The sequence below is a fragment of the Rhinolophus sinicus genome, linkage group LG03 (genome assembly GCF_036562045.2).
Source record: "Rhinolophus sinicus isolate RSC01 linkage group LG03, ASM3656204v1, whole genome shotgun sequence".
NCBI classification, from domain to species: Eukaryota; Metazoa; Chordata; class Mammalia; order Chiroptera; family Rhinolophidae; genus Rhinolophus; species Rhinolophus sinicus.
In genome coordinates, this window is record NC_133753.1 from 98,708,072 (window position 1) to 98,725,806 (window position 17,735).

A 17,735-nucleotide genomic window follows, 5' to 3' on the forward strand; every position below is an offset into this window, starting at 1 on the left:
GAGCTCTGCCCTGGCAAAACTCATATTGCCAGACCTCTCTCTTTGACTTTCAGTAAATCTTTTCTTACTTTTGTAGAGTCTCGTAAATTCTTTAACATTCTGTGAACTACCAGAGGTTAATTCTACGCCAAGACATGTACTAGGTTATTTGGTGCATCCACAAATAAAAGCAGCTGTTTGCCTGATTTATGAGACTGACTTCACTAGGGAACTTTGACAGCAGGATACTGAGTATTTTGTGTCCCTGAGTTATCATTCTCTAACCATGATCACGGAAGTCACATCCAGTGGTCAGAACTACACAGAAAAGGACAAAGGCCCTATACAATAGAAGGAAATAGACTAAGATTGACAAAGAGCTCCCCGAATTCATGCACTGAGGTCCAGGAAAAATGCTCCAGTCTCTTATACTCAGCGGAATAACTCCCCATACCACAGAACACAGAAATAAAACTAAATGGCACTTGGGGCAGCTGGATGGCTTAGAGCGTGAGCTCTTAACAAGGTTGCTGGTTCCATTCCTCCATGGGCCTGTGAGCTGCGCCCTCCACAACTAGATTGAAGATATCGAGCTGCCACTGAGCTTCTGGAGGGGCGGCCAGATGGCTCAGTTGGTTAGAGTGTGAGCTCTTAATATCAAGGTTGGCCGGTTCGATTTGACTGGACTTGGAGCTGAGCTGCACCCTCCACTACTAGATTGAAGGACAATGACCTGGAGCTGATGGGCCCTGGAGAAACACACTATTCCCCAATATTCCCCAATAAAAAATAAAAAAACGAAATGGCACTTGGCCCAGGGGCTCATTTGAAGCCCCTGGGTTTCCAAAAGGGGTTGTTTTGCCTGGTACATTATCTCCGCAACCATAGCCATTCACATTCTACCTTCACAACATATACCTGTATTTAATATATTTAAATCAAGTACTTTTTTAAAAAGCTTAAATATGTTTGTTTAAAAGAGGAACACCATAGCGTTACCTTAAATCACTTCCCACTTCAATAGAAGGTATCTATAAAATATATACAGGGGAAAAAAGTATAATTTATAACCTAGCTAGATACAAGATGTCTGCAGAAAACTGTAAGACTGAAAACTTTGTAAAAATCAGAGATCGGCAAGTGTTGGAGAAGTGATAAGTAGTAACATTAACAGAATTTTTTTTATATAATTGGAAAACTTTAAAGAACAGAAGAGGGAAGATCCATTTTAGCACTATGATTTAATGTTATTTACAGTGGAATCTGTGCACCCCTAAAATCTGGTAAGCACCCACAAAGGGGGCGTGGGGATCTCTACCTAGAAAAGAAGAAATCGGGGGCCGGCCCGGTGGCTTAGGCGGTTAGAGCTCCATGCTCCTAACTCCGAAGGCTGCTGGTTCGATTCCCACATGGGCCAGTGGGCTCTCAACCAGGAGTCAAACCACGGGTTGCCAGTTTGACTCCCGCAAGGGATGGTGGGCTGCGCCCCCTGCAACTAGCAATGGCAACTGGACCTGGAGCTGAGCTGCACCCTCCACAACTAAGACTGAAAGGACAACAACTTGACTTGGAAAAAACAGTCCTGGAAGTACACACTGTTCCCCAATAAAGTCCTGTTCCCCTTCCCCAATAATAAAATCTTTCAAAAAAAAAAGAAAACTTGTGATTCATACTTGTTGATTGTAATCATTGAAGCCTAATGTTCTCTCCTGCCAGTTCTGGGCCTAACTCCTAGCCAATTAACAATACCTGAATGACTGGTTGAATGGATTAATTAAAATCTATTTTCCTCATTCAGGGGTCTTGGGAATGTGGAGGATGCCCCAACAAGGTTTCCAGTCACAACCAAAGAAGCCAACGCGGTCTCCCATACAGGTCTCGAGACCCCTTCCTCTCATCTGAGATCAGATAGGGCATGAATCCTCAATAGGTAGGGACAGCTCTATGCCCTTGCCCAGCAGGAAGCAGATACAGAAGAAAAGACCTTCTGTCCCTCAATGTCCCTTAGAGATTTTATGGGTATCATGTCTCTCATGGGGAAAACAAGGCAGGAAGTTAGAGATAGACATCGGGTCTCTGCACTCCTCATAATCCACAGAATGCAGCCACCCAAAAGATCTCCCCTCTCCGCCCAAAACTTCCCCTTTTCATTGTAATTATCCTATGAGGAACAAATGGGTCCAAAAATACTCAACTAGATTAAACCAGCCACTCACACCTGCACAGTAAAGGCCACAACGACCCTCATTTCACCTGGGCCTCATTAATACCATCATTATGATATCATACATATGCACAGAAGTTTATTAATATCATTATAACAGACTGATTTCTGGGAAGGAACATGTGCAGTCTAAAAAGATGAGTAATAGCCTCTTGTCAATCACAGGCGTCCATCAAGTGGTCCCATGCCCGGAAAGGAACAGCCTATTCTAGACAAGAAAGGATAGCAACTCCAAGTGCTCACCAGTCCGGGTCCTTTAAGCATGTGGGGACAGAGGCCCAGAGAGCAGTTTCCAGGCTCTCGGCCTCACGTGGAAAGGTGCTGGCTCAGGTAGTAGATGGCCGTCAACTGTGGCTAATTGACCATCAGCTGTAACCAGTTAGCCAATTAGCCGCTGATATAACTGCCACAGCTGCACTGGTTGGAGAGTCCATTGGTTGGCAGGCAGAGAAGCGGACAGCAGGTTGCAGGTAGTGTGGATCCAGCCTTCAGTGAGACTATAGTGGTATGACTCCCCTATCTATGGCTCCATGGGTGTTCCTTTTTGGCCTAGCCATATCCTGCGTTCTTATGTGGGGAGTGGGACTAGAGGCCCTGCAGCCCACCTCGCATGACAAATGGCGCAGCGAGCAGGGTCTCCCGCACGACAAATGGTGCAGCGAGCAGGGTATGGCACCGGCCAAAGCTCTCCGAGGGATGGTGGAGCAGTTTGTGTGTGTAAAAGCTCAGCTTCGGGAGGCCCGTGAGGAGAGATGCTGGGAGCGGGAGGCACGTCCTGGGAAACTCAAGCCTCCAGATGGCACACCACCCCCTTGGCCATGGAAGGAGTTGCCTTCCTTTTGGTAGTCTGCTGCTGCTGTAGACTCCTAGAGTTGTGGACATCCTACACGGAGGCCTCCACCCCCACTCAGAAACCTGGCATGGCGAGCAGGATTCCGACCAGGTAGGAATGGCGTCTGACTCTGGGCAGGAGGACGGGTGGCCCCCACACAGTGTGTGGTGCCCGGTGGCCACTGTTCTCAGGAGTTGGACCCCCAAGGAGGGGTAAGAGGACATGGATGGCTCTCCAGCCAGTGTGGAGAGGGCCCTGCGGGCTCTGGCTGAGCAGTTGCCGGAGGAGGCGAAGGCTACAGCCGGCCGCGTGGGCTGGATGTTCCTCACGGCCTTGAGTCTCAACATGGAAAATGCGCTTAATGAAATGGCCCAGGTGCCGGACCAGGTGTCCTGGTTGGAGGCACTGGAAGCTCAGGTCCACCTGTTAGAAGAGGGGCCCCACAGTGGAGACTCTGAGGCAGAGGCGGAGGAAGCCAGTGGAGACAATGTAGTTCCCAACCCCCAAGCCCGGCCAATCTTGAAGCAAAGGGTAAAACGTGAGCAACCTTTGGGCCCTGGGGGCGTTGCTGCCGGCAACCCAGCTGTGACTGAGTTCACTACCTACACCCCATACACTCCCACTGAGTTGCAGGAGCTGGGGAGGCAGTACCAACAGTGCCCTGGAGAGCCAGTCTCGGCTTGGCTATTACGTTTATGGGATGAGGGAGCAGACAGCATTCTCTGCTCCCCAGGCGAGATGGAAAAGCTAGCCTTCATGACAGTGCATCCGTCCCTGGGACAAAGGTTACAGAACTGCCATAGGTTGGCCCACAACCAGGGCAACCATTCTCTAATGGCATGGCTCACGGCTGCGGTACGCACAGTATGGGGAGAGGCTGGCGAGCTGCCAGACACTGTGAGTCAATGGCAGTCATATACAGAACTTACTCAAATCATCTGTGAAATGGGTATGAGACATCCTATTTTCAACCCTAATATGCGGGGGCTGGATGATGAGCTTTTTACAGCCAGCATGAGAGATCTGGTTACAGCCAGCATGAGAGACACTGCACCTACGAGTGCTTTTGGATCCTAGGTTGCCATTCTTACACCCTATGTGGGGTGGCGGATCCATGAAGTTACAACTGCCATGGCCACCCTAGGGGATGTTGAAAGCCGGAGGCAAAGGAAGTTAAGACAGGAGGTCCGCACAGTTGAGACCTGGAAGCCCAAACCAAAAGTAAAGGGGCGAGGTCGCAGGCCTCAGAAAGTAACACGCGCACAGATGTGGCGTGATCTCGTGGCAGCAGGGGTTGATTGGGAAAAAATGGACCGACAATCCAATGCAGTCTTGTTGGAACTTTAGAAACAGTTGCATCCGTAACAGCAATTCCGGAGAAGCCTAAAGGAGAAGTCTGGGAAAGCACGACCCGTGTCCCTCCAGAACTTCATGCGGCCACTTGAGACCGACTCCTTTCAGCTTGATTAGGGGTGGGGCGAAGATACCCGATCAGAGGGGACGAGCGGGGACCAGAGGCCCCACGTGCAACTGTCCATACATTGGTCCCCTTCTAATGTGCAGAGGGTTTTGGCCCTAGTTGACACTGGCGCAGACTGCAGTGTTGTTTATGGGAACCCAGAACTGTTCCCTGGACCAGCAATCTGCATTGATGGCTACGGGGGAAAGACTATGACTGTGAAAGCTGTTTCCTTACCACTGGGTATAGGAAGGCTTCCCCCTCATACCTACAAGGTTTATGTCTCCCCCGTGCTGGAGTATATTCTAGGGGTGGATGTGCTACATGGCCTCAGCTTACAGATGTCGGTAGGAGAGTTCGGTCTCCAGAGCCGGGTGGTGAAAGCGTTGACACGCGGGCATGCTCACCACCCTCCTCAAGTGTTGCTGCAGCCCCGGTGCGTGGTTACAGTGTGACAATACCGCCTGTCAGGAGGGCAGGAGGAGACTGGTGGTACCCTAAGAAGCCCAGGAAGTCTGGCTGTGCCCAGAAGGACTGGTGGTGCCCTGAGAAACCCTGGCTGTGTCCAGAGAGCCTAGCTGTGTCCAGGATACTGCATTCACCTCCAGGGTCCTCGCACAGGGACCTTCGCGGAAGACGCTTGTCGCGTAGATTGTGAGGCGAGACCTGTAGGGGTGGAGTGTGGGGACAGAGTCCCAGAGAGCAGTTTCCAGGCTCTCGGCCTCATGTGGAAAGGTGCTGGCTCGGGTAGTAGATGGCTGTCAGCTGTGGCTAATTGACCATCAGCTGTGACCAGTTAGCCAATTAGCCCCTGATATAACTGCCACGGCTGTGCTGGTTGGTCAGTCGGTTGGTTGGCAAGCAGAGAAGCGGACAGCAGGTTGCAGGTAGTGTGGATCCAGCCTTCAGTGAGACTATAGTGGTATGACTTCCCTATCTATGGCTCCGTGGGTGTTCCTTTTTGGCCTAGCCACATCCTGCGTTCTTATGTGGGGAGCGGGACTAGAGGCCCCGCAGGCCACCTCGCATGACAAATGGCACAGCGAGCAGGGTCTCCCGCATGACAAAGCTTTTTGAGCCTTGCCTTTGTTCGGGGCCCACTCCAAACCCTTTAGAGTATACTATCTCTTCTAATAAACTACTCTTTTACCACTTTATTCTTGTGTCTCACTCAATTCTTTGCTCAAGTCACCAAGAACCTGGACACTGCCCCGAGAATAGCCCACTCTCCAGGAACACAGGCTCTGCTTGACCCACAGGGACTCTGCCACACAGTTGCCCTGCCTTGATACCGAGGGGCTCGGCCTTTTGTTCCTCAAATCAGTCAGTCATTGGTGGAGATGAATGGTGGTGGCAGCAATAGGTATAACGGCTCAGGTGTGGAGGCTCAGGTCAGCAGACGCAATTCCCCAGAGAAGGGAAGCAGCCAACACTCTTAGCACCTGAGGAATGGGTACCCTGGCTAGGCATAGAGCATCTGGGTGGGGTGCCAAGAGTAACCACTACAACCTCCAGAACAGACTGCAAATCCTACTTCTCTCCAGCTCCACTGCCACCACCTTGATCCAGGCCATGTTTCTCACCTACAAACTCAGAAAAAGCCTTCTCATTGCCACCCACGCATCCATGCAGGCAGGGCCACATCTAGTACAGTCTTTACACAAGCCAAAATGGTCTTCAAAACGTATTAGTCACTGCCACGTTTATACCCCCTAAATGCCTGCGCCCTATAATGAGAATAAAATTCAAAGTCCTTGCCAGGCCTAAAGGATTTGGCTGTTGTTTACCTTGGGTCATCTGTCCGCTGGCTCCCTGTGCTCTAGCCACACTCGCTTTCTCTCAGTTTCTGGATTACTCACATCTTTCCTACCTCAGGGCTTTTGCACATTCTGTTTTTTCTGCCTGGTGTGTTCTTCTCCCGACATTCTGCTTGATTCATGCTTATCTGCAGGTCTTAAATTTCACTTTCTCCAGGTTTGCCCAGACTGCTGAATTTCTGCTTAATCTGCCAGATATTGTTTCAAATGTCACTTTCTCAGCTACAGTAGGTTCCTTCCTATGCTCTTATCACTGCATTTCACTTCCCTAGCACTTATCATAATGTGTATTTCAATTTATGTGACTCTTTCTTAAAGTCTCACTTTTTTAACTGTAAGTTACAAGAGATCCAGAGCCGTATCTATTTTGTTCACTGCTGTGTGTCAAGCACCAGGCATAGTAAGTACTCAATAAACACTAGGCTAATGAAGGAATAAATGAACCAGGTATCCTGCAAGTCACAGAGTCAGCTGTGATTTCTAGGCCCCCAGTCCTGGAGGATCTCATAGCCTTCGGAGTGAGGCCACCCACTCCTTATAAAGGTAGCACGTAGAGGATGTCACGTTGTAGGCCAAGATTTCACAGATGGGGATGGGGTGGGGGGGCAATGCCAGGGCTGAAGTTTGCCAGATGACAAAGCACAGGCAGACAGCCTAGGCTGGGAGATGATGGCAGCTGGAAATATGGTATGGAGTGGGCAGGATCCGGGAGGCCCCGGAATGCCACGCTGAGGAGCTCAGGGCTCCTCCATCTGAGCTCTGCTTCCCAGAGCATGCTCAGAGAAGCACTGATCTCACGTGTTTTGGTTTTGCTTTTGATAAACACTGAGCACTTTCTGAGTTAAAACATGCTGCCAAGTTTTTGTGTGTGTGGATGTGGCGTCATTTACTCTTCCTATTATCACCATTTCAAAGGACAGCAAACAAGTTCTGAGGTAGGAGGTAGCTTATTTGAGGTCAAGTCGTTAAGAGAAACATGGAGCCAGTGTTCGAACTCAACAGGTAGAAACAGCAATTTCTTATATATTCCAAGTTAAAATGCCCATTTAATTGGGAAAAGGCTGAAGTGTCATCAAGAGCACTTTTTCAAATTTTAACTTTCAAACTTCAGCAAAAAGTTTGACCCATTAGCAGACTTGTGACATTTTTAATGGGTTGGGATCAGCATTTAAACAATAATAAAAGAAGCAGATAACACCAGAGGGCATCAGTTTCATAAAACTTTTGTTTCAGTTATTCACAGACCTTTAACTCTTCTGGGAAGCTGGTCTAAGTTAGGATGGCACATCAGGCTTCCAGAGGCTGAGAACCTTTCTTTGACTGACTGCATTTGGGGAAGAAATTAATTTATAACTCACTGAGCCCTTTGTCTAAGCCGCTTTCTGAGGGCAGCCAGTTTAGCCTCAATCCTTTTCCCTTTTAATGAGACCCTTTCAATTGCTCTTTGATTAGGAACAGTGTTTTTTAAAGCTAAGTATTTCTTTTTCCAAAACTCACCACGTGTAAGTAAGTCTCAGCTTAATTGAGATCATACAAAATTATATTTCGTATTGTAATGTACTGTCTTCATAGAAAAGTTAGAAAATATTGATAAGCACAAAGGAAGAGTAATAGTGCCAGTATTACTAGTGCCAGAGAGACAATATTATACCCATTATTTTTTCTATGCCTACATTTGTCTTCAGAAAAATGGGATACTACTGGTACCATTTTGTTTTATTTGTTAACTTTTTTGAGTTCTTAAATATCTTGCTAAAATAATTTTTTTTTTTTTTTTTTATTATTGGGGAAGGGGAACAGGACTTTATTGGGGAACAGTGTGTACTTCCAGGACTTTTTTTTTCCAAGTTGTTGTCCTTTCAGTCTTAGTTGTGGAGGGTGCAGCTCAGCTCCAGGTCCAGTTGCCATTGCTAGTTGCAGGGGGCGCAGCCCACCATCCCTTGCGGGAGTCGAACCGGCAACCTTGTGGTTGAGAGGATGCACTCCAACCAACTGAGCCATCCGGGAGGCAGCTCAGCTCAAGGTGCCCTGTTCAATCTTAGTTGCAGGGGGTGGAGCCCACCATCCCTTGCGGGACTCGAGGAGTTGAAGCGGCAACCATCGGAGTTAGGAGCATGGAGCTCCAACCACCTGAGCCACCAGGCCGGCCCCTAAAATAATTTTTAATGGTTGTGTTTCATCATAATTTAACCAGTTCTCTTGGGACACATTTTCAATTTTTCCGTACTATATTAATAATATAAATACTGGAATGAAGATCTCTATAGTTATTTTTTTGAAAATATTCATTAATTTACTTATAAATTCTTGAGAGGTATTTCTAGGTCAGAGTATATAATGTGCTTTTAAGGCTCTTTACACATATGGTAAAATTGCTCTCCTGAGAAGTAGTACCAATTTACCTTCCTGCTTTGTATACCTATTTTTTAATCCATTAGATTGTTTTGTTTAATGATTTGGGGAGGGAGGAGGGAGTAAGCTTTAAACTACCATATGCCCGGAACTCTTCTAAGATTCTGACGTTGGAATCAAATCATTTAGTCCTCTATTTTTTTTTTTTAAAGATTTTATTGGGCAATATTGGGGAACAGTGTGTCTCCAGGCCCGTCAGCTCCAAGTCGTTGTCCTTCAATCTAGTTGTGGAGGGCGCAGCTCAGCTCCAAGTCCAGCCGCCATTTTCAATCTTCAGTTGCAGGGGGCACAGCCCACCCTCCCATGCGGGAATTGAACCAGCAACCCTGTTGTTCAGAGCTCGCGCTCTAACCAACTGAGCCATCCGGCCGCCCCCTCTCTCTATTTTTTAATGTCAGTATTATTATTATCCACCCTTTTTAAAAATTGTGGTAAAATGTATCTAGCATAACACTTGCCATTTTAGCAAACCACATTCACACATGGCATTCAAAACCTTCACCATTTCCAACATTTCTTCATTGCCCCAAACAGGTATTTTGTACCCATTAAGTAATGACTCCCCACATTCTTTCCCCCACCCCATATTACCACATATCTGTGGTGAGGAAAATGGAAGTACAGAGAGGCTAAGTAAAATAATCAATGTTACACAGCTAGTTAAGTACAGAAGCCCTAAGACCAGGCAGTCACTCTCCAGAGCCTACTTTCTCAATCACTTGTCTTGGGTAGTTTTTTATTTTTAAGCCAAAGTTTATGGTTACACATTCTGATAAGTCATTTCTTTCACAGCTTCCCCAAAAAGGAAGAAAGAAGACTTTTCTCAACAATCTTGTATTTTACCCGTAAGTTCCCAAACACAGTTCCCATCAAGAACTTTGAAGTTGCATGTGCTTGGGCCAGAGGTGCAGATTCCAACCACTCCAAATGTCCTGGCTGGTCTACTTGCCTTGCTCTGTGGGGGCTGGTGGGAGGGAGCCGGAGGGCTGCAAGAGGGCCCTGCCTTCCAGAGACCAAACTCTCCTTCCATGAGATCCCTAGTCCTGGGAGACCTGAGAACACCCCTCAAATGGGCAGACACTGTGCCAGCCAACAGAGCTGAGTAATAGGATTTTCTCCTTTCATTCCTAAGGCATGACACTGAAAAGAACATGGCCTTCTGAGTCACAGGAGCCTGGACTTGAATGCCAGACTTGGACAAATTCTCGTCCCAATTCTGTTTCCCAAACTGCAAAAGTGTGGCTAGCACAGCTGCCTTACAGGATTGTTGGGGAGAGCGATTGGCAGCCCAACGTAGGCAGGGCCTCCAGGAGAGAGCCAAGCCCTGGCTGCCCAAGGCCTGCTCCTGGTTCACACCCTCCCACAGCAGCAGCTGGCCAGGGACCACTCACATTGCCTCATGCCGCTGTTCCTTTGCTGGTTTGAAAACTCAAATTCAGGGACTCTCTAAACCCTGACAAATCCCAAGTGCCAGCTGTGCCAATGTCGACAGTCTCTTAAAGGAGCATAATTCTAGCTCCATCACTTATTGGCTATGCAATCTTGGGTAGCTGGACCTCAGTTCCCTCATCTGAAAAGTAGAGAAACACAGTGATTTCCTACTTCAAAGGAGTATTATATCAAATGGTTAAGATTTGTAATGCACTTTAAACCTTGTATGACATGTAGTAGGAGCATTTACCAGTGTCACTTCCCTTGGTTGTTCACCAAAGGCTGCCTCACACCTGGGGAGATGGAGAACGCACATCTAAAAGCTGTTCCTCAGGGCAGCTGGATAGCTCAGTTGGTTAGAGCGTGGTGCTCTTAACAACAAGGTTGGCGGTTCGATCCCCATATGGGCCACTGTGAGATGCGCCCTCCACAACTAGACTGAAACGACTTGGAGCTGATTGTTCCTGGAAAAACACACTTAAATTTAAAAAGTAAAAGAAAAAAGAAATGAAGAAAAATAAATAAACAAAAGCTGTTCCTCTGGTCTCGGTGCTCTAGTTATTGTTCTTGCAGAAGTCCTGTGTAAAATAAGGCGTCTCCCTACTCTTCCTTTCAATTCTGTACCACTCCTAGAAACATCCAAGTTTCCAGGAAGCTCCTGGGCCACGTCTAACCACTAGATGGCCAAGGTACAGGGTGATTATTTCCTTAGGCAAGCAAACACTTCAGCCCTCTAATGTGGTATTTCCTCCAGCTGGAATATCAACAAGAAGACCTGTGGGGAAGAGCTCTGCCAGAATTATCACACCCGAGGAAGGGACTGGTAAACTGACACATGTTGTACAATATCCTGCAACCTCCACCTGTGGCCCCTATTGCAGGCCTCCCCCCACCCACCCATGGGCAGGTCGCTGACGACCCTATCCCTCTTCTTCGCGTTCCTGAGCCAAGGAGACCCACAGATGTGACCCTACGTGAGAAAACCAGAAAGGCAAAAATTTGTGCTTACAAAGCAGTTGGGGCATTTATTGGCATTAGGAAAGCATTCCTTTAAACAAAAGACGGGACGCTGAACGGTAAAGTTTCACCCATTTTATAAAAACTCGAGACCAAATTCTTCATCGTCTGTACATATACAGCTTAATCACGAAAAGGAGCAAGAATTCGAGTTAAATAAATTGAATCAAACTGTCCTGCTACGAGACAATAAGGGTAACGGGGGGGCGGAGCCTGCAAAGTTCTTGCTTTCACATTACGTTTCAGATACAAGAATCTAATGATTCCCCAGCGCAGCATAAAACTGCTTCCCATTGTTTCAAAACAGTCATTTAATTACCAATAGTCCAAGGGCTAAGAAAATTTCGTGGAAAACAGGAGCATACCCTTTGGCTCCGTGCGTGCCCTGCAGCTGAGGAAGCACGTTCTTATGAACCGACGACTGGCTGACCCACTCAGGGAGAGCGCCTCCAGACACTCCAGCGTCAGGTTTCCGCTTCTCCATCTATAAAATGCAGCCGTGGCAGAGTGAGGGAGCGAAGAGTCACTAGGCTTCCAGGTCGAAGTCATCGCGCTCCTCATTGTACTCCAGAACGTGCCGCTTGATCTTGGACGAATCAACCCAGGTGACGAAATCCTCCATGCTGCGTGTGACAAGGAAGGCGGGGTCAGTGACCACGTCGGGGCCCACGCGCACGTGGCCCTGCTCTACGAAGGCCACCGCCGCTTGAAGGTGCTGCGCCATGCGCAGCTTAAGGAGCACGGTGGGCAGGCGGCGGCGGCAGAAGGACGAGGCCGTGACGAAGTCGCAGAGTTCGAGCGAGCCGCGCGTAGGCACCAGGCCGAGAGCATACAGCTTGTCCAGCAGCGCAGCCGAGGCGCGCACGCGAAAAGGGTCGCGCTCGGGCAGGTCGCGCAGGCGCCGCGCTAGCTCGCGCACAGAACGGCTCAGCTGGTTGTAGCGCGTGTAGTCCTCGCGCCGCTGCAGCCGATAACGCCGCAACACGCGCACTTCATGCAGGTTGTGGTCGGTGACCTCCCAGTTCAGGAAGTCCACCTGCTTCAGCAGCTTCTGCTCGTGAAATTTAAGCTTCCGCACCATGATGGTGGCTGACTGAGCCGCAGGACCCAAGGCTAAGAACGCCTTCCGGCGCCCACCCGACTTCCGCCTCGCGAAGACCCGGCCGCCCACGGGCCACTGGGCCAGTGAAAGAGAAGTTAAAGACCACGCCCCCGGTTTCTATTGGTTATAATGGGGCCACGCCTCCACACTGTAGCTCGCGTTTCTCCTCTTCCGGTTTGCTGAAGGGGCGGAGGAAGAAACACCGGCATGAGCCCTGGGGTGGGTGTCCCGGGAGCGGAGCGAGGTTTTCAGTTGCCAGAAACGTATCCCCTAGTGCCATAGTCATTTACCCTCAGAGTTCTGCCTTTCAGGGACTCCCAGTAGAGTCTCCCCCACAAGAGCTTAAAGAGTCTAGTTGCCGGGAAGAGGGAAGGAGGCGCTTGTTTGGGTTTACTGTGCTGACCGTTGCGTTCCTTCCACCTTCAGGGATCCCCAGAGCCGGCCGACCTGGGGGCTGACCTGCTAGTCCCCTTCTTTTCGCATGCGCCGAGTCCTTCACTCGGCGGGCGGAGCGGTTCTTCTCTGCCAAGTGGGCCCGGGCCGCTTCCTACACGCACAGAATCGTGATCTACACGGGAGCCTCCTGGAAATCTGCGTTGTTCACAGGAATGCCAGTTGATTCATAGAACCCAACACATCTGAAAAACTTGGCTAGTAGGTAGACGCCCAGACCCTTTAGTATGGACTCAAACGATATCTGACGGGGTGGATCTCTGGTTAGCGAGTATTGAGTTAACCAAGTTAACTGTTTCAGCTAGATAACATCCGAGTGTGGTGCTGCAGGGCTAGCCTCTTCATGCCCAAGCCTTTGACGCCACCTAGCTTCTTTGCTGATCATTTTGTTTTATTTTTGTATGCTTTTCATTGTCTTTTTAAATGTAATACTTGATATGTGGAAAATAATATACGTAACATGTAAGTTATACAGTACAACGAATACTTATGAACCCAACAGCCAGTTTAAGAAAACGTCACTAGGACTCTTTCATTTGTTTATTTTAACCTTTTGTTTAAAAAAGAAAAATAGTTTTATCATTATACATCATCCTTAAATATGCTGAGAACCTTCTTACCTGAAGTGTATCCTGTGGACCAGCAGAGAGTTCGTTGGGAATGCAGAATTTCATGTCCCACTCCTGACCTACAGAATCAAAATCTGCATTTAACAAGATCCCCGGTAATTTGTATATACATTGACATTTGAGAAGTGTTGCTTAGAAGAAATCACACCATAAGGATTTTATTATGTGTAGCTGTAGTTGCTTTTTTTCACTGCTGCATGATATTCCATTGTTTGGCTCTATCCAATTTATTTATTTATTTTTTGGTAGGAACTTTTTCAGCAGTGCTGTTGTTAACATTTGTTTAGGGCTCCTGTTGCACATCTGCAATAGCTTCTAGTATACATCTTGGAGCAGAATTGCTGAGTTGTAAAATATGTGTGTGTTCAACCTTAGTACATAGATATTGCCAGATTGTTTAACAAAAGGGTTGTACCAGTTTATATACTCCTTTGGCAGTGCATGAGAGTTTCCTTTGCTCCTTGTTCTCAATTGATAGTTTAAAATTTTTTTACCAGGGCCAGCCGGGTTGCTCACGTGTTTGGAGCACCATGCTCCTGAGGCGGAGGTTGCAGGTTCGATTCCCACATGGGCCAGTGAGCTGTGCCCTCTACAGCTAAGATTGTGAACAACAGCTCTCCCTGGAGTTGGGCTCTGGTGGGCTGCTGTGTGCTGCTGTGGCTGGGTGGCTGGCAGCCATCTAAACTGAGAACAGCGTAAACTGGAGGGGGGAGAAGAAAATTTTTTTTTTTTACCAATTTGGGGAGTGTTTCAGTGTTTCATTATGATTTTAATTTGCATTTTCCCAATGAATAAAGGTTTCATATGTATTTCCCCCTCTATGAAATGCTCCATGTCTTTTGCCTATTTTTCTATTGGGTTGTGTGGTAAGTAGAATAATGGGCCCCCGAAGATGTCCATCCAGCACCTGTTAATACACATATGTTCCCTTACATGACAGAAAGGAGTGTGCAGATGTGATTAAATCAAGGATCTTGGGATGGTGAGATTATCCTGGATTATGTGGTGGGTCCCAGGTAATCACAAGTGTCCTTGTAAGTGAAAGAAGGAAGCAGACGAGCCAGACGGAGATACAATGATAGAAGCCGAAGTCTGAGTGATGTGAGTGCTAAGTCTTTGAAGATGAAAGGGGGCCAGGAAAAGAATGTGGTCAGCTTCTAGGAGGCCAGAGAAAGCATGGAAATGGATTTTTCCCTAGAGCTTCCAAGAGGAACACAGCCCTGCTGACAGTTTGATTTAAGCCCAGTGAGACCCACTTTGGATTTCTGATCTCCAGTACTATAAGATAAGACTTTTGTGTTGTTTTAAGTCACTAAGTTTGTGGTAATTTGTTAACAGCTGCAGTAAAAAACTCACACAGATTGCTTTTTTTTTTTTCATTGATTTGAAGGTGTTCTTTGTGTATTTCCGGATATTAATCCTTGACCAGTTACACATGGTACACCCAGTTTGCACTTTACCCCCTCCCCCTTCCTAGACCCCTAGCCTCATTCCCTCCCATCCTCAGCTCCTGCTCAGCATGTCTGCAGTAGGGCTCTTGGTTAACTTCCTTCTCCTCAGACAAACCATGATAAATAAGTAAATTATATATGTTAGCAGGTGATAAGTGGTATGAAACAAAACTCAGCACAATATAGGACTTGGGGTGAGGATGGGCTGTAATTTTAAGTAGGGCTTGTCAGGGTAGGTCTTATTGAGGTGATATTTTATAAGGGTTTAGCCATATGTATATCTAGGGGACTAGCATTTCAGGAAGAGGAAACAGTGTGAATGCTTTATGACAGGAGTCATGTGCCTGGCATGTCAGAAGAGGAGTGACAAAGCCATCTTGGCTGGAGCAGAGTGGGCTAGGTGGGGAGGGAAAGGGACTCAGATGACAGAAGCCTGTTGCCTCTTGTAAGGACTTTTTATGCTGAGTGAGAGGAGGACACTTGTCGTGCGGGAGACCCTGCTCGCTGCACCATGTGTCACACAGGGTGTCAGGCGGGGTCTCTGGTCCCGCTCCCCACATAAGAACACAGGACATGGTGAGGCCAAAAAGGAACACTCACGGAGCCATAGACAGGGGAGTCATACCACTATATTCTCGCTGGCGGCTGGGTTGGAGACACAGGAAGCAGGAGCCACACTGTCCGCAACCCGCCATCCTAACTGCAATCCGCGCTTGCCAGCCACCATCTTCTTGCTAGCCCCCATTTGATGCTAGCGTAGCCACAGCAGTTATATTAATGGCCAATGGCTCACTGGTTACAGCTGATGGCCAACTAGCCACAGCTGATGGCCATCCAATCACAGTTGATGGCCATTTACTACCTGAGCCAGCACCTTTCTATGTGAGGCCGATAGCCTGGAAACTGCTTTCTGGGGCTCTGTCCCCACACCCCCATTTTGCTGTTGGCCTATCCACGGCAGTTATATTAGTGGCCAATGACTCACTGGTTACAGCTGACGGCAAACTAGCCACAGCTGATGGCCATCTGATCACAGTTGATGGCCATTTACTACCCGAGCCAGCACCTTTCCATGGGAGGCTGAGAGCCTGGAAACTGCACTCCTGGCTCTGTCCCCACAACACTGCATGGTTTGAGCACAGGATTGACATCTAATCTCTGTTTTAAAAGGACCATCACCCTGATGCCGTGTTGATAACAGACTATCAGGAGACAGAGGTGGACACGGAGATCATTAGGAAGCTGTTGCAGTGATCCAGCCGAGAAAGATGTTGGCTGGGACCAGGACAGCAGCAGTGACATGCTGATGACAGAGGAGTCCCAGGATGATGAGGAGAGTCAGAAATGGCTCCAGTTTTTGGCCTGAGCAACTGGAGATGCTCATCACCTGAGATGGGGAAGGCTGCCAAGTACAACAGGTGTGGGGGACAAGATCAGAAATTCAATCTTGGCCATGTTAGGTTATAGATGTCTATGAGAGACCAAGGGGAGCAGTCAGGGAGAAAGATATGTGAGTGTGGAGTTTTAGAGAAAGCACTGGGCTGGAGATAAAAAGGTTGTGTGTGATTGGCAGAGGGATGGTGTTTGAAGCCATGAGTCTGGGTGAGATCATTGAAGGAGTGAATGTGGATAGAAAAGACAAGAGGCCCACAATACTGTCGTCACGCTAGTGTTAAGAATTACTGGAGAGAATAGGACAAATCAGTGAAGTAGTAGGGAAACCAGGAGACTGTATTCTCCCTAGTGCAATAGAAGAAAGTATGCAAGGGAAAGGAGTGACAAGCTTGGTCAAATGCTACTGGTAGGGTAAGTGAGAGGACTGAGAATAACCATTAGGTCATTGAAACCTTGACTAGTTTCAGTGGAGTATGAAGTCGAAAGACTGAATTGCGGGCAACTGGTATGGTTTTTGAGTTTTGCTGCAAAGGTGAGCAAAGAAATGGGGCAATAGATGGTGGGGGAAGTGGAGTCAAGAATCTATTTTTTTTAAAGACAGGAGTTGAGTCTTCCCTCAATACCCGCATCTTGTTGGTTGCCATTCCTGTCTATTCTATCTCCATCAACTCCCAGATTCACTTCTCTCCAGCCCGTTAGCCCGGCCTTGTCTCAGGACTTCATCACCTCTTGTCTACATTACTATAGCAACAGTCCAGTGTGTCTGCTGTGCTCCCACTGGCAGGGTCAGACTGGAAACCACTGGCCAAGGTTCTTCCTTGCTGACTCCTTTCCTAAAGGAGGAAAGTTGGATGCCTGGAGTGACGCTGTTTTCTGTGCAGGAATCAGGGTCCCAGTAGGAAGGAGAAAAACTCCAATTACAATAATGTGAAGAGAATTTAATAAAGGTACTTTTCCCAAAGAAGTGGGCAGAGTGTAGGGAAACCACAAAGGTGAGTGGTTTCCTGAGACTAGTAACCAGGAGCTCTGTTACCCCTCGGGTTGAAGAGGGTCCCTGGAAGGGTGGGAGTGGGAGATACAAGTTCTGGAAATGTCTGTGAGGCTGAAGAGTGAGTTTTCCCCAAGAACCTGGAAATAAGGGTGTCCCCTAAGTTATAAAAAGCCACCCAGAACCGATATGGGAGTAAATTCAAATGACTGGTCTATAAATGTGTGACCGAAGTGCTTAGGAACCAACTAAGGCCATCAAGGTGGTGGCTGAAGGCTTTCCAAATGGGTGGGGCTAGGCTAGGTACGACCCTAGTTGTATGAGCAGAAATCCCAATTGTATTGAGTTAATAAAGGTAAAATAATTACAACAGGGCCGGCCCGGTGGCTCAGGCGGTTAGAGCTCCGTGCTCCTGACTCCGAAGGCTGCCGGTTCGATTCCCACATGGGCCAGTGGGCTCTCAACCACAAGGTTGCCAGTTCAATTCCTCAAGTCCCGCAAGGGATGGTGGGCTCTGCCCCCTGCAACTAAGATTGAACACGGCAC

General features: G+C 48.0%; 1 protein-coding gene across 1 annotated transcript; it reads right to left on the reverse strand.

Annotated features, from left to right (window-relative positions):
* Nucleotides 1–11,231: 11,231 nt before the first annotated feature.
* IMP3 (IMP U3 small nucleolar ribonucleoprotein 3) lies at nt 11,232–12,909 on the reverse strand. Its single transcript, XM_019750991.2, has one exon. The coding sequence runs from the start codon at nt 12,250–12,252 to the stop codon at nt 11,698–11,700; it is 555 nt and encodes a 184-aa protein (XP_019606550.1). The 5' UTR covers nt 12,253–12,909; the 3' UTR covers nt 11,232–11,697.
* Between the last annotated feature and the right edge of the window lie 4,826 nt (nt 12,910–17,735).

What these genes read in the sequence shown, in the direction of transcription:
- IMP3 (XM_019750991.2), bottom strand. Translation starts at nt 12,252, where the DNA reads ATGGTGCGGAAGCTTAAATTTCACGAGCAGAAGCTGCTGAAGCAGGTG.